At 33.5% G+C, this 24,016-nt stretch overlaps 1 protein-coding gene across 1 annotated transcript; it reads left to right on the forward strand.

The window, feature by feature from the left end:
- The first annotated feature begins 8,169 nt into the window (after positions 1–8,169).
- On the forward strand, positions 8,170–23,595 carry LOC144565050 (rho GTPase-activating protein 7-like). The gene is made up of 22 exons (XM_078314679.1): positions 8,170–8,687; positions 10,321–10,357; positions 10,469–10,545; positions 11,483–11,553; positions 11,655–11,733; positions 12,076–12,220; positions 12,828–12,947; positions 13,061–13,138; positions 15,270–15,325; positions 15,419–15,488; positions 15,604–15,691; positions 15,993–16,236; positions 17,050–17,274; positions 17,974–18,297; positions 18,417–18,466; positions 18,551–18,611; positions 19,261–19,344; positions 20,003–20,116; positions 21,285–21,454; positions 21,907–21,979; positions 22,331–22,519; positions 23,102–23,595. The coding sequence occupies exons 1-22, from the start codon at positions 8,625–8,627 to the stop codon at positions 23,291–23,293; spliced, it is 2,610 nt and encodes an 869-aa protein (XP_078170805.1). The 5' UTR covers positions 8,170–8,624; the 3' UTR covers positions 23,294–23,595.
- The last annotated feature ends 421 nt before the right edge of the window (positions 23,596–24,016 follow it).

The raw sequence follows: 24,016 nt of genomic DNA on the forward strand, positions 1-24,016 counted from the left end.
GAAAAAATCAAAAACCAAAAACCCTAAATTGGAACGCCAAACTATGTAACCGATTATGCCACTTTTTTTTTATTAGCCATTGAGTGTAATATGAAATCTAACGATGGTTGAATTTTGGCAAATTTTATATTTGTTTAGTTATTAATCTAAGTTGAACTCACAGTATATTGGCAGAGAAACATGATATATCGACTTTTTATATCTATGCTTGAATTTTGAATTAACATCTTCCTTATAAATATAAAAATAAAATTATTTATGTTTGGTCTAATTCTCATATTGATAAAGTTTGAATTTTAACTTCTTCCTGATGCATGATTCAACATTATTGCATGAACATGGTTTGGCGTCCCAATTTAGGGAAAAAAAATTGTTTTTTTTTCCTATATTTGGTCTAATTTGACATTCCATATATTTACATTTTTTTTTTCAGATGGGTTCCTGTTACATCAACAATTCTAAGATATTTGCAATTGTTACTACAGAAATACAAACCATGAGTTGTAAAAATGTAAAACAAATATATTAAATATTAAAATATATTAAAAATTGTAAATATTCCTATGGATGAGTATTCTTATGTATACTTGATCTTATGAAGCAATGAATAAAAAAATCATGGGAATGTTCTGTCCAGATAATTCGAGAATAAACAATGTAAATATTAAGCTAGAATTCTTCAAACTGCCTTAAAAAATTTTAATTGGAAAATACTACTCAACGATGTATTGAATATTGACCGAAATTTTTATTTATATCATATTAAAAAAATAAACCAAAAAACCATGTTTTTGGGGATTTAGAAAAATAGCAGGACTGCCCAATGCCTTTGCAGCCCCAGTCCAGGAGCCGTCCAATGTCCTCGCGGCTCCTATGCTATATATAAGGGCCGCTCGTTCATTTTTTCATTGCCATTTTGCGTCGCTTTCGATCTCTTCGAGCTCGGATAAATTTTTTCTTCTTTTCTTGTTTCAATTTTTAATTTAGGTTTAGTAATTAAGTTTAGGATTTTTTTCTTCTTTGGGGCGCAGAGGCATTGGGCAGTCCTGATATTTTTCTAAATCCCCATAAAACAAGATTTTTTTGTTATTTTTAATATGGTATAAATAAAAATTTCGGAAATATTGAGTATAATATTCTTTGAGTAAACTAGAGATGAAAATGACTTATGTACATTGAATTTGATTAGGTACAAGTTAAGATTACAATTTAACTTACTAATACATATTAATCACGGAATTGAAAATATATATATCCTTTAAAACCTGATCCGACACATATTAAATAATTGAATATAAATCTTGACGCGATACACGCTAAAGTCGGCATAATTTTGAAATTAATTTTGCAAAGTCATCATCAAATTTGTTTTTATTTTATATTGCTTAGAACAATACTGCACCAATAAATTTAGTCGCATGAATAAAATTATATTATCGTCGATTGATGTATGCCAACAACATTTAGACCTCTAAATGCTACTTCCCGGTGATAACGATAATAAATTAATAACATTTTTTGTGGATATTATTAATTATTGTATATTTATATCTTTGGTCAATAAAACTAGTGAAATTTGCAAAACCTGGTTTTGCTAATAATAATAATAATATTTTTTTTAGGTAGAGGTTTGAAAGTCAATTGCAAAACTTGTTCTTAAAAAGAAGTATGGATTAAATGGCTTTTGAGTTACGATAATTAATTATCAAATTCACACGAAAGCTAATAATTTAAGCGAATTCGAGGCTTCATTCAAATCTAAATCCACGTTCATAGAGCCAAGAGCCAATTGTTTTAGACTAGGTGGGAATTGAGGTATGTATGTGATTCAATTTAAAAGCTCGTACAATTGAGACACGAGAAATGTGCTCTACTTTAATATTCATGTACATAAATTTTAAGAGAAAATTTTCAATGTACCCATATAAAATTTCAAAATAGCTACTGTTTCTGTAAAAGTATCATAATATCGAATATCTCCATACAAATTTAACTTTCTTTATTCTATTCTCATTATTTTATTTAACTATTTATTTAATTATTTTAGAAATAAAATAGACAAATATACCCTCGTCTCTCATTCACTGTACATGACCTCTCCTCTCGTCTTATCCCACTGTGTTTTATTTGTGGTGGCAGAACAAAGTTACAAAATTCACAACTAGTAATGGAGAAAAAATTCGTACTTTTATACATGACTCATAAACTAGTTCCAAAACAAATGCACGCATCCAAAGTCCTATAGCTAACCAATAATTACTTGCATAACTTACAAGTTACAACCAAAGGCTGTGGGCCCCACTCACAGGACAACACCTAATTCAATTTTATACATTGTCAGAAAAACCTTACTAGCAGCATCAATATATGACATTATCTTTTCTAGATAATTTTTATTTGTCATTTTTTTTATCAGAATTTATTTGCCTCGAAGGTATAAGTAGATTTAAAAATAAAAATAGTGATATGCTCAATAAAAATAGAGATATGAAACTATCTCTTTACCGTCTACGTATTGTTCATTATGCTAATGTAATCGATTGAGAGGCCTTGAACTTTGTAACTCCATTTTGCCTCCACAAATAAAGCATCATGGATAAAGGAGAGAGGTAGGGTGTAAACAGATCAGATATTATTCAATTTTGTCCGGATTCAAATTCGAAAAATTATCTAAATTATCTAATTCGTATCCGTATTTGAAAAATTATAGCGGATAAGGATATAGTAAGACTTTTAACTATTCGTATCCGGCCGTTAACACTTTTAAACCACAACAAATGTGCTATATGTTCTTAAATTGATTTATTAAATTGCATATAAATATATATTTTGATGAACACTATAACACTGTGACATAATTAGTGACTAATATTTTAATAATATAATAGATGTTTTGTAACAAACAAGCTAATTATGAAAAATATCCATATCCGTCTGATATCCAATCCGTATCCGTAACGTTTAATATCCGATCTGTAACCATATTTGAGACTATCTGTATCCGTATCCATGTCCGAAAAATTATAACAGATACGAATACAGTAAGACCACTATCCGACCGTTTACACCCCTAGAGAGAGGAGAGATCATATATAGTGAAGGAAAGAGGAGAGATGAGAGATGGGAGTATATTTGTCTATTTTATTTTTAGAATAGCTAAATATATGGGTTAATAAAAAAATGAGGATAAAAGAAAGAAGGTTAAGTTTGTATTGGGATATTAGATATTATGGTGTTTTCACGGAGGATATTGGCTATTTTGAAAGTTTGAATGGATACAATGGAAATTTTCTCAAATTTTAAAGCGGACTAGACGGCCTTGAAACTTATCAGACTCAAAAGTAAGTCTAATGTCCATCAAACCTACTCTGTTCTCTAAAATGATGAACTATTATTCGGACTAATTGCTACAAGTTAGATTGGAATATAGAGAATATCATTTGATCTGCAAATTACATCTTTTATAATTTGTTCACTAATTTTTAGACAAGTAGAAAAATACGAATAATTTTCTACCTATCTAAAAAATAATAAAAAATTTCTAAAAAATGTAAAATTTAATTTACAAGTACACATAAAAATCATGTTAAATGGACATCTCAACTGTTAAAATATTAAAAATAAATATATTAATTCGTAGTACATACCAATCTGCACTCTATGCGATTCATATTTAAAAGTACATTTAGTAAAGATGCGAGAGAAAATAATTTGTTGCGTTGCCGAAGAACTGGACTACTGGAGTACTCAATTAATAGGTTGAATTCGAAACCGATAAGCAATTCAATGTGAGCGTAAACGATTATAAAGTTGGTTCATAACTAACCGTACCAATAAATTGAACTAGATCACGTGAAGCATTAACTCGGACGCATCTGAGGTACGAGAATTAAACCTATTCCAGCCTTTGATTCACGCCTAAATCAAGTCCGTGTAATAGTAAAAAAAAATGTTAATCATTAAATATTTTCTTAAGTTCTGAATCACTTTAGATTCACGGCAACAAAATAATTGGTCCACAGTTAAACAATTATTGCCTAAATCAAATCTGCTCCTTTTTATAATTGTTCCACGCTTAAACAATTTAATTATGAATAATCATTTCTGTACCTGCGCTACAGTACCTGCACAGTATCCGCGCTACAGTAACTACATTTAGAGGAATAATGTATTATGGTTCCCACTAATTATATTGTGTTCACTAATTATTATTCTAAAAAGATATTATATAGTCTCAACTAATTATTATTCTAAAATCCCAGCAGCATCCTTTCAAAGCCTCGGCACTAATTCCGCGTCAACATTTATCTAACAAAAATAGTTGATCTCATAAAAATAAATACCTCAGTGCATAGATATAAATACTTTCAATACTTAGATATTAATACTCTCAGTTTCATATGTAAAAAGAGGAGGGATCCAATTACAACATTATGACAGTTTAGGTCCCCACAAGCAGTTATGTAAAAATTACAACATTGTTTACTATATAGATATAAATACTTGTGTTCTTTGAACTATATACTTCAAGATTTAACTATTAATATTAAAAAAAAAGTTATAGATCTGGATTGGTTGTGATCCCCACAAGCAATTATGGCAGTTTAGGTGCAGGTACGACGTCAGAAATTTAAAAAAAACGTGCGAGTACGATTATTTAAAAATAATTAATTGATCATTTACATTGTTTACTATATAGATATATATACTTGTGTTCTTTGAACTATATACTTCAAGATTTTACTATTAATATTTTAAAATAAAATTACCGATCTGGAATAGTTGCGGTCCTCACAAGCAATTATGACAGTTTAGGTGTGGGTATGACATCAGAAATTTCAAAAAAAAGTGCGGATACGATTATTTAAAAATAATTAATTTATCATTTACATTGTTTACTATATAGATATAAATACTTGTATTATTTGGACTACATACTTCAAGATTTGACTATTAATATTAAAAAAAAAGTTACAGATCTGAATTGCAGTTATGGCAGTTTAGGTGCGGATACTGTAGCGCGGGTACTCATATTAGCTTCCTTTAATTATAGCACAGATAATTGAACGGTTCGGATGAAAGAATAGGAGGGTTTTTTTTTTTATAGAAATCCTTAAATTTGTGCAAAAAAGAGTCTAAAATCGTATAAAAAGTTCATAAAAAATAATGCACATAACGCACTTTATTAAAATCAAGATTTTAAATAGCACGCTATAGCGTTTTCGGCTATGACGTTATCGACGTTATTTTGCACTATAACAGCTCTGTATGGATATAGCACTGGTTTTTTAGCCATTCCGTTATGACGCGAAAAACACAACTCATAAATCGTTGACAATTTATCTTACCTCTTAAAAATAAATAAAAACTCAAATCAAGAGAGAGAGAAAATCAAAAAGGCCCGCCAGCTTAGAAAGCCTATTAAATTTGTTTAGAATTACTCTTATTGCCGTTAAAATTTATAAATTTTGTATTTAATTTTTCCATCAAAACTAAAAAACCCTTCATATTTTCATTTTTTTCGTTTAATTAAAATATTCTTCACTATAATTCACCTAATACATCATCATCCTCCTTTTGAAGACTACAGTTATTATTTTATCCTATAATTAGTAAGAATAATACATACCATTTCATTCGTTTCTAGCATTTTTTTACATCATTTCTTCATTTAACCACATGGCATATCCTGATATCCATATCGAGGATGTTGATATTAACATTATAAATTTTGTTACTGATACAATACAATTAAATTTTTTTATTTGATGGGCAAAATTGCCCTCCGTGTGCAATTATTTTTTTGCTTCCTTAATTAGCAACTATTTAACGGCTATATGTCTTTTTAATACACTTTCTTAATCTGTTTATCTTCTTAATAGAGGAGAAAAAAAAGAAACAATAATTATATTTTTATTCATAACACCAATCTCAAAAATATTACAAAGTTAAAAAAGATTTCACTGTTTATTACATATATTCCTTCCCCAACAACAAAGTAATTGTTTTTTTCATGACAGTTTTTTTATAAATAAAAATAGTCCAAACAGTAAAAAAAACAGTGATTTAAAAATGGTATACATATTCCTCCCCCGACAACAAGATAATTGTTCCATAGTTAAATTTTTGAATTATAACACCAATCTAAAAAATATTACAACACAAAGCATGAAATTTTTGTCTAAAGAGTATATTACAACTGTCTTGCATTTTGAAAAACCCTTTTTTCTTTTATATATGTTTCTTGATTTTTCTATCTAATTATATCAGATGAGTTTTATTATGTATAACAAATATAATAATAGACATATCCAGCAGAAAATAATAAAAAGATCCGGTTTGAAAAAAAAATATTCATAAAATTTATGTACAATTAGTCAGCAATTATCAGATAGATTTATATACAACACAAATATTTTGTCAAGATAGCTTTTTCTTTTTCTTTAAGTAGATATTTGTAGAATTCGATAAAATAAATATATATCGATAGATTGTCAACAATATAATAAATCTTTTCATTCTTATAATATATCTAAAATTTTAACAGTACAATGAAATATAAATAACAAATATTATGAAATATTTATTTGATTCACAAATTTAACTATTAAAGAAAGAAAACAATATATAATGTACGAGAAAGAAGGAATATTATTGTATTCTACAAAAACTGAAAGAAAGAAAATCTTATAATAATGAATGAGAGAGATACAGTTTTTAAGAAAATGAAGAGTAAATTTGTTTGTATATTAAAATATTTAGGTAATATTGTGTTAATGTAAATATTTGTAGTGTCAATATCACGACCAGTATCAAGGGCAAGATTAGACTCGCCCCACTCTTAATTTCCAAATTTGTTAGTAAATGCATTATCTCTTTTCTCTATGATTCGGGAGCAGATCACCTGCCCTCCGGGGTGCAGGATTTTCTTGCCCCCTCAGTCACTGTGGGGTGGGGTCAGATTTAGAGTGGGTGGGGCCGGGTTTAAGGTTTGGAATGAGTGGGGCTCACTAACAGTGACTCTGGGGGCAGGAGATTCGATCCCCTATGATTCATTAAATTTAACACATAAATGTCAAATTTGCCTAGACTAGAACATTCCGACAAGGAAGGTGCCCATTATTAATTTTGTGTTTATGCTTGTCCCGCTCTCTAATCCCACTTTTTAATCAAGATTTAATTAGCTTCGTATTTCTCTAGTTCGAGAGAGGAGCATATAAATAAGCTAAGGAAATATTCTATATCCGAAGCAATAAATTCAAAACTAATGAAATAATTTCAACCGGATATTAAAAAATTCGTGAAAACAACTATACGAATTAATGATGATGATTTTGTAAATGAGGAGAGTTCAAATGCACCCAATTTTTTGTGCACTCAAATGCACCCTATCTTTCAAATCATTTTCCTCCATTTTTAAAGTCCGAATAGTCAATCCGAACCGTTAGATGCGATCTATATATTAAGATGTGCTTGGAGACCAAATTTTATATTTTTTGGAATTTTTTTTACTATTTATTAAGCCACTTTGAAAATCGCTGATTTTACATTTTTTGGACCATTGATCAGCGATTTTCAAAGTGGTTTAATAAATAGTAAAAAAGTTTCAAAAATGTAAAATTTGGTCTCCAAGCACATCTTAATATATAGATTGCATCTAACGGTTCGGATTGACTATTCGGACTTTGAAAACGGAGAAAAAAGATTTGAAAGATATGGAGTATTTGAATGCACATAAATTTGGGAGCATTTCAATCTCTTTGTAAATAGGGATAAATACAGGGAACTTTCTGAGAAGTTCCAAAAAAAGCACAGGAAACATACGCCTTTCTGGTCCCCGTTATACCAGTTGTTTTTAATTTTTTCTCCCGCAAGTTAACGAATCCGTATCCTCTGCATTAACTCAAACTTTGAATTAATGCATCTCAGCTGTAAAACTCGTGTCAATACAGATCGGACAGTCTAGATTCATTCTGAGTTAACTCAAAATTTGAGGTAATGCAGAGGATACGAATTCCAAGTTAACCCATGCTCCCACTTACACTTTCTCTCTCCGCAGTTGGTGAAAAACACAAACCAGTACCCACCCTCCCACAATTCAATGGGAGCGAAAATACTGCTCTTACTTTTTCCTATATTTCTCTTCTCATTCGATTTCTATTTTTTACCGACCCACCTAATCCATCCCCCACATTTTCCCCAACCTCTCTCACTCACTCACAACTAGAGAGAGAGAGAGAGAAGGCTTTTGGAGGAAGCAGTTCACAAGCGAACTAGAAAACAACACTAAAAGGCACCCACTCCGTAGCTGGAGGAGAGAGAAAGATCCGTGTCTCTTTCTCCCAGCACCCGTCCCCTCCCCTCCCAATCCCCACTCACCTTTCTCTTCCCTCTCTCTCTCTCTCACTCACAATTAAAAAACCCTAACCTAATCCTTCAGCCGCACGCTAGCCAGATCGAAAGTGGTTCGATCCGTGTATGCTTGTCCAGCTCAAGTTTGCTTCTTTTTTTCGCTTCGATTGAGTGCATTTTGACACCACCACGATTTTTTAGATATTTTGGTTTTGTTCGCACTTGTTGGAGATGGAGGTTTTGTTTTGTGGCGGCTGATCTGATCTCAAGGCATGTCTTCGGTTCCCTCTGTTGGGCCGCAGTTTGAGCGGTCACGTGCGATATCAGCTACTACAGTATGTTTTGCTTTTCTCCACACGATAACATGATAGACATTGTTTACATTTACTACAGTTATTGCAGAATAATTTGTTCTAACAATGTATGGGACAAATTGCATTTATTAGGTTTGTAGAGATGTAATTAGATGCGTCATAAAGTTTGGTGGATTTTTCTTTATTAATTAGGACAGAATGTTTAACTTAATCGGGCCAATTGGTTGCCAGCAAGTGCTGACCCATTTGGTTACCAGCGAGTGCCGACAAGTGCAAGTGAATTGAAGTACTGAGTACAACTCAGAAATCTTCTAAGTTCATATTGGCTTTGATTGTAGTTGCTTAAAACCTCTCAGACAACTTTTAGTCTGTATAGATCACAGTTCATTTGGTGTTATCTAATTTATAGCACACATGCAAGTTTTTAAATTTTTGGGATTATTCGGTTGTTTATATATACGGTTTCATCTGTGAGTGGTCCTGTTTGAAAGTAAAAATGAAGCTATTTGAAAAGTAGCTCGCTGTAACTGTATGGACATTCACCCAAATGTCTGTTAGGTGGCACTTGTTAAATCGGCATGAGATGGTGCATGCTATTAGGTCCTTTAAAATTGTCATGCTGCTGAGATATTTTGTTAATATTTTGAACATGAAAGTGAACTACCATTGCCACATATTTAAAATGTTTTTAAGGTCATTGCGATTTACTTTTTACTTTTCATATAGAGAAATCTGCGCTGCTGTCTGTATTAGGGTTTAATTTAGGCGACATGCTAATGGAGGTTCTATGGATGTTATGTCTCCGAATCAGTAAAAAAACTTTGAAGCGTTCAAGTCAGTTGTCTTAGAATTCTTTTTTTTAAAAAAAAAGAGAGGTATAAATGGCGGTTTTATTGACTGAGATATTAATTATTGTCTTAGATAATAAAATAGTCCCATCAAACAAATGACTAAGCAGGTAGCAGCGTTGTTAGGTTGGTTGACTAGGTCTCTAGGGTTTTTAGAATATTATATACAAATTCAATTAGATTAAACAAAGGCAAAAAATGAAAATGTAGATTGTTTGGTGATCTGTTTTGGACCCTGGCCTATTAACTTAACATACAACTACCAAAATATTTGTTGGCCAACTGTGCTTCTTTTTCAATTTGGTCAAGTAAAGTATCTCAATTTTTCAAAAATTACAAGCAAAACTCTTTTTCAGAAGTGAAAAGATGATTGATAATTGCAGGTTAATTAATTGAGAATTCTAACATGTTTAGATATTCTAATATTTAACTTAAAAATGATCTTAGTGGTAGTTTTCTTGGTCAAAATGATCTAGAATACCATTTTTTTAAAATTAATTGGCCATGGCATTTAGTTTAGGTTTAACCGGTGTTAACCTGAAATGTTGATTCATCGTAACTTAACTTAATTTTGATCTTAAATTCAAAAGTACGTTCAGGGTTTAATACTATTACGCAATCCTTACTATGTTTGATAGCCACCACTGTCATTTAGTTAAATTACTGTCTTTAGGTTCAATAAAGAGTACATTTATGCAGGCAGTAAAAGCAATCACCAGGATTTTAAAGATCTGAAATGATGTTCTAGAATAAATAGGAAGTCGCATATGCTTTGTTCCTTGTTTTAACCATGTTTATTTTAACAGGTTTTCAAGAGCGGACACCTCTTCATATCGTCCAAAGGTTACATAAATTTGGCTTCTACCTTTCTAAATTGTTCAATGGATATGTTGTGTGGAAAAGTTAAGAGTTGGATGTAAATCCCATAATCATGGCTTCTTTTTTCTGTTTCAGGAATCGGATGGAAATCATGGAAGAAGCGTTGGTTTATCCTTACACGAACTTCTCTTGTCTTCTTCAAAAGTGATCCTGTTAGAACCTTTCCTTTTGCTATTGCTGGTTTGGCAGTTAACTGTTTGATCCAAAGTACTTATATCTGTTGCCATAACATGGTCTGATCTCAAAAGCACTCTCCAAGTCCCATTCATGCTCCCTTCCATTCTGTTGAGACTTTAGACTGGGTTTTACACATCAATTGATGTCAAAGTTTAACAAGCATTAGGTATTCAAAGTAATGATAGGCTATATCAACTTGTAAACCATTACAATATGCACAAGGATTATTGAATTAAAAAAAAACTTGCATTTATGTTTTTTATAATTTAGACAGAGTGTCAAATTTGCCGCAATTTTATATTACAGTTGTCATCCATCAAGCAATTGGAAAAATTAACGGTTTAATTTCATTGGCTTTTGCTTTGACTAAACAATTCTCAAATGGCACTGAATTTGATACACAGTCTATCTAAATGATAAACAATACATCTATAATTTTTATTTTTTTATTTTTTTATTTCAATGGATTTAACATTGTTGCCAAAATAAGTTGGTTGTCATTATATCCCTTCCCTGAAAATAAAGGTCAAAACAAAACAGAATATCCTGCATAATCTAATAATAACCTAATAACATACATTCGTTGTCGTTGTCTAGTAATTGGACCCTCGTCCTTGTGCATTGAAAGTCATGTTGGTCAAAAATTGAAGCAGGCTCTCATACATTTTGAATTAAAAAACCCAAATACATACATGTCATGCCATGTGATTATCCTGTATTTTCCATTTATTCTTTGCATTAGTTTTTAGTTATGGTTATGCTACAGTGATGCCCGCAAGTTACATTGAATACAACCCATCTGTACTCTTTTCTTCCCTGTTTTTCTACACCCCACCATCCACCCTCAAAACCATTTCTTCCAAAGTTATATTTGCAAAAATAATAGGTGTATTTACAAATTTTCTTTTATAGAGCTCATTACCACAACGGGGTGGTGAGGTGAACCTTACACTCGGGGGCATTGACTTGAATAATTCCGGAAGGTACGTATGACATCTCTGAATGATTACATATTGTTAGTTCTTACATTTCTTAATCTTACGAGAATTAACATGCTTTAATTAATGCATATTCTGGAATGCAGTGTGGTGGTTAGAGAAGATAAGAAGTTGTTGACTGTTCTATTCCCAGATGGACGTGATGGACGTGCCTTTACCCTCAAGGTAATTTGTTATTGTTGCCAGATTTGTATCACCCATGATATAGTTTTGCGTTTAAAATTTTTCTGGCCTGGAAAAGTTTCTGTAGTTTTCCTTTACACTATCCATTTTTTATGTTTCAAGTATTTCTGGAGTATATTACAGAGTTGTCTATTTATAGTAATTTGTCAACTCATTAGTGGAATACACATTAACTGGTAATATAAAATTTGATTCAAATTGGCAATCTGTTCCCCTTTATCCTTTCTTCTAAGAAGAGTTTTAAGAAAATACTTACTTCTGCTGGAGCAAATAAGAAGGCCTTTTGGTGTATGTTGTGTTATAACTTGCTTATATATGATGTAGGCAGAGACATCAGAGGATCTATATGAATGGAAAGCTGCATTGGAGCAGGCTCTTGCGCAAGCTCCAAATGCTGCTCTTGTGATGGGACATAACGGAATTTTTCGCAATGACAATACTGATTCTTATGAAGGGCCTATCCCACAGTGTATGTCCCTTCTATTCTGATACGTTCAATTTTGTGCAAAAGAATATGGCAAGGCTAGAGAAACTGTGGGCTTGTCGAGGCTGCCGCTTGTATGGACTTATCAGAATGTTGGTCCATGACATTTATGCTGATCGAGTCATACTCTGGCTCAATTTGTGCTTATCCTTGAGTGTTTAGTCATGTTCAAATCTCACTGTAAAAATTCTTGAACTGTCAAAACTGTGCCTGTACTGCTTTAAGAGATCTAGTACGATTTTGTGCTGCTGTTTGTTACTGTCACAGTGATATTATTATTGGCTCAAGCTGGTCTTTTCCATTGCTGAGTTGATACCAGGGACAGAGTGTTCACTAACGAATTTAATTTATGTTCCATGTTTGCCTGTTGAACCTCTCCATAATCTAAATTTTGTGGACTTCATTGTCTTGAGATTGATAAAATAAATAGAACATGATCTATTATATAATTTGGTGGAAATGTATAGCCTTTTTTACAATTTTAGGAAGGAATTGCAGGAGAACCAATTGCTTGGGGTATTGATTAAGGTTGCTTGCTTGTTGTGAAGTTACTTTCTGGAATTCAAGTCAGGTGTATATTTTGTCATTACAGGGAGAGACAAGAGACCAATCAAGTCGCTAGTTGTTGGCCGACCAATCCTGCTCGCTCTAGAAGATATAGATGGCAGTCCTTCTTTCCTAGAGAAAGCTTTGAGGTTCTTGGAGAAGTATGGTAGGTGCTGAGCAAGAACAACATCATAGAGTCTGGCTTTTCATCCCCTAGATTGTCCTAGAATTTCTGTGAGTGGTGAATTTCATTTGTTCGTTGTTTATGTTGTGTAACAGGAACAAAGGTGGAAGGGATATTGCGTCAAGCAGCTGATGTTGAAGAAGTCGATCGAAGAGTACAGGAGTATGAGCAAGGTTTGTATTTCAAATTGCTTTTAATGCATCTGTTAATGTAATGGTACTGACCAGATTTTATCCATGGTTAAAAAGCTCGGCTGATCCCGAGTTTGATTGGATGAGTTAGACCGAACCGGCTGGCGAGTCGATCCTCACCCAATTTACTCGCTTGAGTGATTTCCATCAAGGGCAGATGTAGATTGAATGAATGAGGGCCAATTGACCCCCACTTTTTTGTATTTATATATGATTTTCTATTAATTTAGAGTAAAATGTCACGAATACTGTAAAATTGACCCACGTTCTCAGCATGAAGATTATATATGATTGACTCCCATTCACGTTTGACCCCAATAGTTTGAAAGTCAGTCTCCGCCCCTGCTTTCCACTATGAATCTCACTATGAATCTCAGTTGAATTAACCTATTCTGCTAAGTAGGGGTGTAAACGGATTGGATAATATCCGATTTCGTCCGAATCCGAATCTGAACCCGGAAAAGTACTTAAATTATCCGATCTGTATCCGTATCCGAGACTATCTGTTTCCGTATCCGAAAAATTATAACGGATATGGTAAGACTTTTAACTATCCGTATCCGACCGTTTACACTTTTAAACCACAACAAATGTGATATATGTTCTTAAATTGATTTATTAAATTACATATTGTACAAATAATTTATTAAATTGCATATAGATATATATTTTGATGAACAATATAACACTATGACATAATTAGTGACTAATATTTTAATAATATAATAGATGTTTTGTAACTAACAAGCTAATTATGAAAAATATCCGTATCCGTCCGATCCCCGTGACATTTAATATCCGATCCGTATCTGTATCCGAGACTATCAGTATCCGTATCCGTATCCGAAAAATTATAACGGATATAGATACGGTAAGACCACTATCCGATCCGTATCTGACCGTTTACACCCCTACTGCTAAGGCATTGGCCAAATTGAAGAAGTTCCACTATAGTTTGGGAAGGAAATAGACATAGCCAGTCGATAACATTTTGATAAGGGCGGAATTAGGGATTTTGAGCTTTGGTTTGTGAGGAGGAAGAAGAAAGGATCAGGAGAGAGATGGGGCCTGAATTGAACTTCTTCTGTTCTGTTTAATAGACCTGATGCCTAGTAACGTCTTCTAAGAAAATACTATCAATTGGGTCACAATGAACCAGCATCGGTCCAGCTTAGCTTATCTTGAAATTCCTATGATGACAAATTGCATTTTTTCTTGGTATATTTTACCTCTGTTACTCTTGTTATTTGCCTCATTTGTATCATGGGTGAAACTACATGCTGTCTAATATGTGCTGGGTCAAACAGTAATGTATTCACCTTGACCTACAAATTATGGAGAGAATATTTAGTTGATATTTTCTTGGAAGTTTTTATTTGACTTAAAATTTTGAAATCGATAAGCCAGCTGAAATGTGTTATAGGTCTTAATTTCCAAGTCTGCTGACCATAAAAGAAATAATGTGAAACAATGTTCTTATGATTTAATCATTAATTTGTGTATTACTCTAAATTATGTCTTTGCATTTAATATATAATATGTTATTTTTGTTTGTTTTTTAACTTTCAATTATATCTATCAGGCATTTGTTTATTTTAGTACGCTTGTATTGAATTATATTCGTAGATTATATGAGTGCAATCTTTTGTCATAACATAATCCTCAACAAATATGTATTTTTCATAGTTTTTTTTAACCACAAAAATATTTATGAAAGGTCCGAGTTTCTAATGTGAGTCATTCGTCGCCTACTGAGTTACGCGGTTCTGATTCCACAGACTACATGATGATTCTGATTTCAATCCTAAGTTTGAGAACCGTGATTTTTACATGTGGTTAATGCTTGTAGCTTTTAAATGCTATTGACCAAAGGTTTTCATAAAGGCAACATTCTACGGAGGAACTTATGTCGCCTTCATTTATATCATGTAACATTAAATTTAGCATAAATTTTGATCAGTAATTCTCAAGACAAAAAAATATAACCAAAAAGGAGCCAGAGAATTGCCCAACCTGTTATTGCCTTATTGGTTTGCTCTATCTTATCAACAACCTAGTACTTGTTGCCTGTTGCTGCTTAATTCAACTCGTTTGTGCTCTTGTATTGTGCCAGGGAGGAATGAATTCGCACCAGAAGAAGATTCTCATGTTGTTGGTGATTGTGTGAAGGTAACATCTCTTGTTCTTCTTTTTAATCTTCTTTTCTCTTCAACCTTTGTTGGTTTTTATTTTGATTAACAGAATATGTGATAACACGTATAGCATGTGCTGAGGGAGCTACCATCGTCACCTGTCCCTGCATCCTGTTGTACTGCATTACTAGAAGCTTACAGTAAGCGAATTCGATTTTTTTATAATATATTATTTGGTATCATAATCAGTTTAGTCATTTCTTTCTTGATAGATTTTGGATTCACAATCTTCTATTCTCTTCTTTATTTGCTCAGGACTTGAAAATAGGGAAGCTCGCATTAGTGCCATGCGATCTGCTATTTCAGAGACATTTCCTGAGCCTAATAGGCGGCTGCTTCAGAGGTAAGGGTTCTTTTTCTCCATTAGTCTGATCATGTGTTTCATGTTCAATTTTCCTTTTACTAGTACTTAACCTTAGAAGATTAAGTTAATAACCCCTTATTATCCATCTTAAATAAGCTATTTCTATTGATTAGAGTCCAAAATACAAAATTAAGCAAAGAGGAGGAAAAAAAGAGCACTGTGTGCACCAATGTTAATGTGAAAGTTCTGATCATGATCAAAGCACTCTATCCAAATATAGAAACTCTTGTTGTTGATGTAAGTTATCCACATCCTTTATCTTTTATATCGTTACAATTAGGGTGTTGAGAATGATGCACACAGTCTCATCCCACACGGCCGAAAACCGAATGACCCCTTCAGCAGTTGCTGCATGTATGGCGCCTCTCTTGCTACGTCCACTTCTTGCTGGTGAATGTGAGATGGAGGATGAGTTTGATGCGAGTGGCGATGGATCAGCTCAGCTTCTTGCTGCTGCAAATGCAGCTAACAATGCCCAGGCTATCATCACTACTCTGTTGGAGGAGTACGAGAATGTTTTTGATGTATGTTCCCCGAGAAACCTTCTTTTTGTGGTGACTCTCAATTGTACTTTTAGTGGATACAATACTCTGTTATTGTACTACCAAGATTGCATTTTGGTTAGTATTCTGAGTTTTTGTGGGGCACACTATTACGGGGCTTAAGTGACAGGGTACTATACCAATATGGTACCATTTTCCTCAAAATACTAGATCCTATTAAAAGGAGCTGGGATTAAGTATTGCTTTAAATACCATCTTCCTCAGTTAACCATTTGTTGCTCAATTAAACTTCATAAGCCAATTTTGATTTAGTTCATTTCCATCTTGTTTAATAAAGATTCAATTCATTGCACCTTTAGTTACCTCCTCTGTACTATTTAGCACTGCAAACCAAGAGAAAAATGAAGTGCATAAATCGATACAATTAAGTGCATCAGACCATTCTGGGCAGTGCTTGCCATTTCTGCTGGTATTGAATTTGTCTGGTTTTATACTTAAATCTATGGTTGTAATTTGTTGGTGTTTCCCAGCTGTCCAAGCATTAAAACATTGAGGTTATAGCGGTGTCCTGTGGGTTTCTTGTCAGCGCTATCAAGTTGCAACTGTGTCCTATATTTGTTTGATTCACGCATTTGATTATCTTGTTTGTGCTTATTAAATGTTTTAACATAGTTTTCAAAGTTCTCTACGAGTTAGCTTCGAGTTGGATGTTTATGATTTGTGGCATTTCTGAAGTGTTAATAGTGAGATGAGATCTGGGTCATATTGGTATTAGAGAACTAACTAGATACATTCAACACTCTGACTTGACCTTTTATTTTTGTTGATATATAGGATGAGAACCTACTCAGATGCTCTCCTTCTCCTGATTCTCACGCTGAAGAAAGTGCCAGTGAGGAATCAGTTGATGATGAGGCTACTGATGCAAAAGGCAATGGTTATCATGATGCAGAAAATGATGCTGATGAGGAGATGGATGAGGATGATGCCGAGCGTGTTCTTAGCGGAAAGCTTAGTGAAAGTAGTGGTTATGCTGGCAGTGACCTATATGACTATAAGGTCAGCTGGTTCAACTTTTTAGATACTTTGAATGCTCAATTCGTCATTTCAAACTGGTACAAGGCTGTTTTATAGGTGACAATTGAAGTTGCAGTACGATATCTCTGATTTGCAGTACTGCAACTTTCAAGTAACATGAAAAATATTTATGTTAGTTTAACTAACCCTAATCTCATTACTCTAAATGCAGTATGTATTTGAGGCTTCGTTTCTTTGTCAATCTGAATCTTCATTTCTATTTATCTGAAGCTTTGATTATTTCTCAATCAGAATCCAGATTTCTATATTAACTAACCAAGAATGTATGCTAGTTACTATTTACTAATTTAGTGGTTCTTTGGCTTTTGCTTTCATAGTACACGAGCAGAAAACAATTTTTGGCAATAATGGAGTTTTCATATATATGTCAATCTCGATTTTTTATATTTATACTATTTGTTGCTATGAAATACACGCATATGTCAGTCATCAACTGTTGTGCATTACTCACCTTTTTGTGGTTGTGATGTGTCATCATCTTTCATTTGTATCCACATCACTCTATGCCAAGCTAAGGTAGGTTATTGGGTACAATTTAATAGTTCTTTGTGTAGTACTAGATTCAGCCTGCATAGACCCAGAAAGAACAGTTCTATAGACTCGGAAAGGCAGCTTACTGGGATCTTTCATCTTAATTGGTTTTGTTTTTGTGGTAAACAGGTCTTTGATGGAGATGACTCAGATAGAGAATCTCCTAAAGATGGCCATGCGTCTAGTGCAAAGATAGAGTTAAACAAAGGGACAGCAGATCAATTGAAAGAAAATGGTTCCATAAATGTTGAGAAGTCATCGCTTGAGAGGAGTATATCTAATTCAACACCAAATAGTGAAATTCCTTTGTCAATGGGAGAGATACTATCTTCATTGGACCCTGGAATATCCTTTGCTTCTAATGGAGGTGAATTTTCTACTGATAAACAGCCAATTAAGGCTAATGGATCACATGGCCAAGTGAAGCGCAACAACTTTTGGGGTAGAAGCAATGTAAGAAATTTACTATTGGGCACTTGTGTATTCTGGGTAGCTTGTTTCCAGAGTTTTATCTCTATTAATGGGTGCCAACTTTAGCAGTTCTCATTTTTTAAGTTCCATGATAATTGTAGGCTCGAAAGAACTTATCGTCAGAATCTGTGGACTCGTCTGGAGAAGAAGAGTAAGTGCTCTCCTTGCTTCCTGTAGTAACTTAAATATTCCATGGGAATTACCTTAATTAAAACTAATTCTCTAATGCTGTCAGGCTTGCTATTCAAAGACTCGAGATCACGAAGAATGATCTTCAAATCAGAATTGCCAAAGAGGTATGTTTGAAAGTAGACTTACTAGCATCCTAGCATTGCGTTATAGAATAAGCGCCCAGCACAACTACCATTTGGTTATGATTGATAAGAGTGGATTTTGATTTGAATTTTGATTTGTAAGAACCCATATAATTCACTTTTTTTGGTGTTGGATGATTTCAGTTTCTGTACTGAAGTTTCTTTATTGTTTGGTTCTCTAATTCTTCATAGATGTTTTCTTATACTATTCCTGTTCTTGTTCTTTTTATTTTTTCGGAACAATGTATTTCCAAATTGGTTTGGGTACAGTTCAGTGGTTCTCTGAAGTCTTATTGATGACATGTAAGGCTTATATTGTGGGATAGTACATACAGGAAAGTATGTACCAGCACCAGCTGGCACAGGAGTCCTTGTGTCATTAAACTGTCGTTAATATATTACACTGCTTAAGCTGTACCACCCTGAGTCTTAAATCAGTGATCTGCTATCCAGCATGCTGTGACTCTTTTGTTCCTACATACAAAGTTTCACCAGAAAAACCTATAGTTGTTACTCAGCATTAACCAACGCATATACACAAAAGTTACTGATTCATTATACCATTTCTTAAATAGATATTGTCAAGCCATTAATTATTTAAACATATTTACTGACAAGGAACTGTTTTCAGGCTAGGGGAAATGCAATCCTCCAGGCAAGTCTTGAAAGAAGAAAGCAGGCTCTGCATGAGCGTCGTCTTGCACTTGAACAAGATGTATGTTAGTTTTACTTTATCCCCGTTACCCGTTAGTTTTATACCTCCATTATTTTTACTTGCAGGAATGGTTTCTGTTGATTTGGATAATATGCATGCTGGTTGAACCCAACCACCTGCTTAGAATTTGGAATTGCTCTTAAAGCTGATATAAACTTCATAGTGTGTAATTCGTTGACCACGTTCTATAACATACCCAAATGGAATAATCCCCTAAAAATGATAGGAGTTTTTTAATCAGTGGTTGATTATGTCTGGGAAGTACATTTTTTCAATCTTCATGAGCAACACTAGATTTTTGAGACTGTAGAAGGCTGGGAACGGAATATATATTGAATGAGTTGGGTCAGTTGGCTCGTTGTGTTTGGATCAACCTTTTTCTTGTCATTTATTGGAAAGTTGGGCTTCTTGGTTGGTTGTGTTTGGATCATTCTTTTTTACATTTTCATGATTGCTAGTTATTTTCTTTTACTGTATGCTCAAGCTTACAAATTATGGTTATTAAATGGAGACTTTTTGATGAATCTTAATATATTTTATTTGGCTCTTGATAGCAATTTGGTCAGACTTTGTTTCAATATAAATTAATGTTGTTATAAGATCTTATATGTATGGTCTTTTCTTTGAGCTGTGTTAACCCTTTTGATTGCTCTTGTAGGTTTCTAGGCTGCAAGAGCAGTTGCAAGCTGAGAGGGATCTTAGAGCTGCTCTTGAGGTTGGGTTAAGTATGTCGTCTGGACAGTTCTCAAGTGCACGGGCTATGGATTCAAAGGTAATTATTTTATTTAATATTGAACAATCCTATTCTCCAAATGGGATTTATCTGGGTGACCATAAATAATTCGTTTAAGTTAAATCCATTCCCGCTGGTTCTACTAGGTAAAGCCTGACCTAGGCTTGACCTGCTTTATTTGATCTATTAGGTCAGGTATGGGAGAACCAACTCTTTGATCTACTAGTCCCTGCACTAATTGATTTAAATTATTTGGAATACTTTTTGCAAACCGTACCTGATTTCTCAGTCTATTTCTCAAATAAGACCTTGCATTTGCTTGTGAGAAATTTGTCATTGGAAATAGCAGCACCTGTCAATGCTAGTGTCTAGACTTAGGAAAAATAGCCAAGCTGCCTTTTAACTGATTTTTGTAGCTTATTATTATCTTCGGAGCTTGTTGTGATGAATGTGGAAGCCTTTACCACGTCTGCGTTCACATAATTATCCGTAAATATATTATCCATTTCTGTATATGAAATGATAATTATTATGTCAATTTTTCAAAAAGATGTGGATATCCAGATTATTCAAATTTTTATTTACTTATCTAAAAGTCTGGTTTTTTGCTTTTTTTTTTTTGTTTAAAGACTCATATTTTGTGTACTTGAAATCGACTCTGAAAATCAAATAATATATGCAGGTTTGTTATCAATTTTGTAATTTTATATTTCTGTTTTTATTAAAAAATGCCTTTTCATACTTGCATATTTTGTTAGCTGTCAACTTCCCCTACTGATTAGTATTAAATTTTTTATTCTTCAATTATTCATTCTGTGTCCAAATTATTATAGTTTTGAATTTTGACATCCGTTTAATACCTGCATCCCAATCTGGATCTGGATCCGCTCTGAAATATGGAATATGGATACGGTTTCAGCATAATTCACTCTGTAGTCTGTATGCTTTCCGTTTGCACTGCTACTTTTAATGTGCTTGGCTTTTTTCCTGTTCTCGTCCTGCTGAGGAAAAACTAGTTAGGGTAAATTTTCCAATACTAATGGAATGCGATTTTTCCATAACACTGAACTGATTAGGTGTTAAATTCACAAGTATCTGAAGCTTTGTAGTTGTTAGTTGGAGCTACATAAACTTGGGTGCTACTGTAACATAAGATTTATTTAGCTCGTGAATGCTTTGTAATTTTTTTTTGATCTGATTTTTGTAGACCAGGGCAGAGCTGGAGGAGATAGCACTTGCGGAGGCTGATGTGGCAAGGTTAAAACAAAAGGTTGCTGAGCTGCACCTTCAACTTAATCAACAGCGGCAGCATCCTTATGGGTCTTTGGTGGATGCAAGTGATCGATATCAGCACCTTCCAAGCCATCTTTCACAACCGTAAGTAGAAACAAATATGATATTGTACCAACAGCTGGTACTGGTACTGCAAATACATTTCGGTAGTAGACATTACTCTTTACCAGTTATCTCTACTTTGGTATAAATTGTTATCTGGTACTATCATCTATTCTTATGCCATTTGTCTGCTAATGTCATTTGTTCTTATGCCGGTGTCAAAATAAATCTGAAAATTTGCTGGCTTGGGGTATATTCACATAGATCCCCATGGTGGTTTGGCCAATAGTAGCCAGTCCCTTTAAACACCGTATTAACACCATTGATAACGTGAAGGATTGTTGTAGGCTGATAGCAGTCCTGCTTTGTCTGGAAAACTGTCAATCCAATTGGACTACAATTATAGTTCCCTCAAAAAGTATTCGCTCGTCTTTGTAGTCTTTGTAATGTTAAGCTTGTAAATCAGCAACTAATATTTTTTCATTTGGTTGCAGGAGTATTATCCAGCAAGGCTTTGACATGAATCTTGCTTTCTGCAGCCATGAAAAAAGTAAACAAAGGAGTGAGGTTTGTCATTTGAAACTCTCTTCCCATCTCCAGAAAATATAACCTAAGTACCAACTGTGACATTGGTTGATTGCTGGTCAGGCCTCATTCCAGAATAACTGTTGTAATTTGACAGAGATCGCTACACTTTTTTTGCTTGAGTAGTTTTATACTTCTATTTGGATTTTGACACTTGGGCTCTAATTTGATATGTTGGCTCAGAACAAATGGCCACAAAGCGCAGAGACCATCAAATCCATGGAATATGCTATTCAACCACTGAAAGTTGCTGTTTCCTTTTTGTTGCAGAAGTTAAAACTATTTTATTCTTGATGCCAGTAAAAAGCCTTTTTTTTTTCAAAATAATGGTAGGAGAGCACATCATCGGCTCATTGGAGAAGCATTAAGCAACATGTGCTACCGTATGCCAGTTCTAAGTCACTATCTCGAAAGCATTCTTTGGATGCATCATCTTCGAGTGAGCTAAGAGGCTTTGAGGCATCAACAAGCAACCTAGCCGATCATAATTCCGTTTCCAGTAACACTCCCAAATTGAGTGAGGTAATGGAACTCATATTTACAAAATTGGAAAAAAATTGTCATGCTTATGTATAAATTTTGTTACACTAAAGGCACTTTATTTTGAGAATTTAATTAAATATTCTTTGACAAAGTATCTACGTAATACACCTTGTGGTCCATTCCTTTTCGAGAAAGCAGTTCTATTTTAGTTTGTTTAAGCTGATATCAAGACAATGTACTGGCAAGAGGAAGGTTGCAGTATGGGTGAATACCTGTACTTGTAGGCGATTACATGTTTGTACCAACTTCTGTGCTATATCAGAGTTTTTAACCTTAATTAGGAATTACAAAGTTTAGCCAGTATAGATCAAGTGGAAAATGATTAATTATGACCTAATAAAAAACCCAAATGACAATAATCTAAAACAAGGAAGCATATTTTTAAATCAATAAATGAATATCTTTTGCAAGCTTTTAAAACACAAATGCCTGCCTTGGCTGCACAAAGGTGAAGATCTGTACTACATTTATTATATGACCCTTTGGGGATTCAATGGGTGTTAAACATGCAACCTAATTGCAACTATGTGCTACCTAGTAATTTTTTATTTTGTTTGCCAGGCAATTGAACATCCAAAGCAGCCTTCATTGGCATCCTCAACCCTTGTGGAGCTCACTTCCCGCCTTGATTTCTTTAAGGAGCGTAGGTCCCAGCTAATGGAGCAGCTACATAGCCTCGATTTGAGCCATGGGCCCACATCACAAGCATTCCAATACAACAAACCATCGCCTCCATGGAACAGTCCTAGATGAGAAGTGTTGTTAGATTCCTGTGGCATTTGTACATCCTTTGATCTTTTGTTGTTGTAATTTGCATTTATGTGTGCAGGCTTCTTTTTTGTTTTTCTCTAGCTTTTTTTTTTTCTTCCCCCTTATTTACATTTGTAGTTTCAAGTGCCAGTCTGAAGAAGAATGATTTGGTAGTCAACTGATGTGTTTATATCTTTGTTCATTTTACGATGCAGGACTTTTGTTTTACTAGTATTCATTGGAATTTTGAGGAACACGAGATGTTATATTATTACTTTATTAGTGTATAAAAGCTTATTTTTCTTTAGTTGTTAAATTTATGCTTTTGGAAGAGCACACTATTAATTCTAACACCAGACTCTTTCCTGTGTATAATTACCAAGGTGTGCAGGAAATACTGCCAACATTTTAAGATTATCAATTTTAGACGGTTGTCATATATCAGTTATTTGTACTGTTTTGAGTTTGCACTGGTTCAAATACGCTTGTCGAAAATCAGAATACATTTTTTCTTTTAGATGCACACTTCTGTTTCGAGCTAGCAATTTTGGTAAAAATGTACAAGCATGTTACATAGCTACTAATTTCTAATATCAAAATTCGAGTACTTCCAATTTGTATGCATACATTACGAGATAATTTATAAAATGGGTCTTATATATATATAATAGTACTTCCAATTTATTAAATAGTACTTCCAATTTTTATTAAATAGTACTTCCAATT

Source organism: Carex rostrata, chromosome 14, assembly GCF_964058835.1.
Source record: "Carex rostrata chromosome 14, lpCarRost1.2, whole genome shotgun sequence".
Taxonomy (NCBI): domain Eukaryota; kingdom Viridiplantae; phylum Streptophyta; class Magnoliopsida; order Poales; family Cyperaceae; genus Carex; species Carex rostrata.

Coding starts and splice junctions, on each gene's coding strand:
- LOC144565050 (XM_078314679.1), top strand. CDS start 8,625: ATGTCTTCGGTTCCCTCTGTTGGGCCGCAGTTTGAGCGGTCACGTGCG. Junction 19,345..20,002: donor GTCTTGCACTTGAACAAGAT/GTATGTTAGTTT, acceptor TTGCTCTTGTAG/GTTTCTAGGCTGCAAGAGCA. Junction 22,520..23,101: donor ACACTCCCAAATTGAGTGAG/GTAATGGAACTC, acceptor TTTGTTTGCCAG/GCAATTGAACATCCAAAGCA.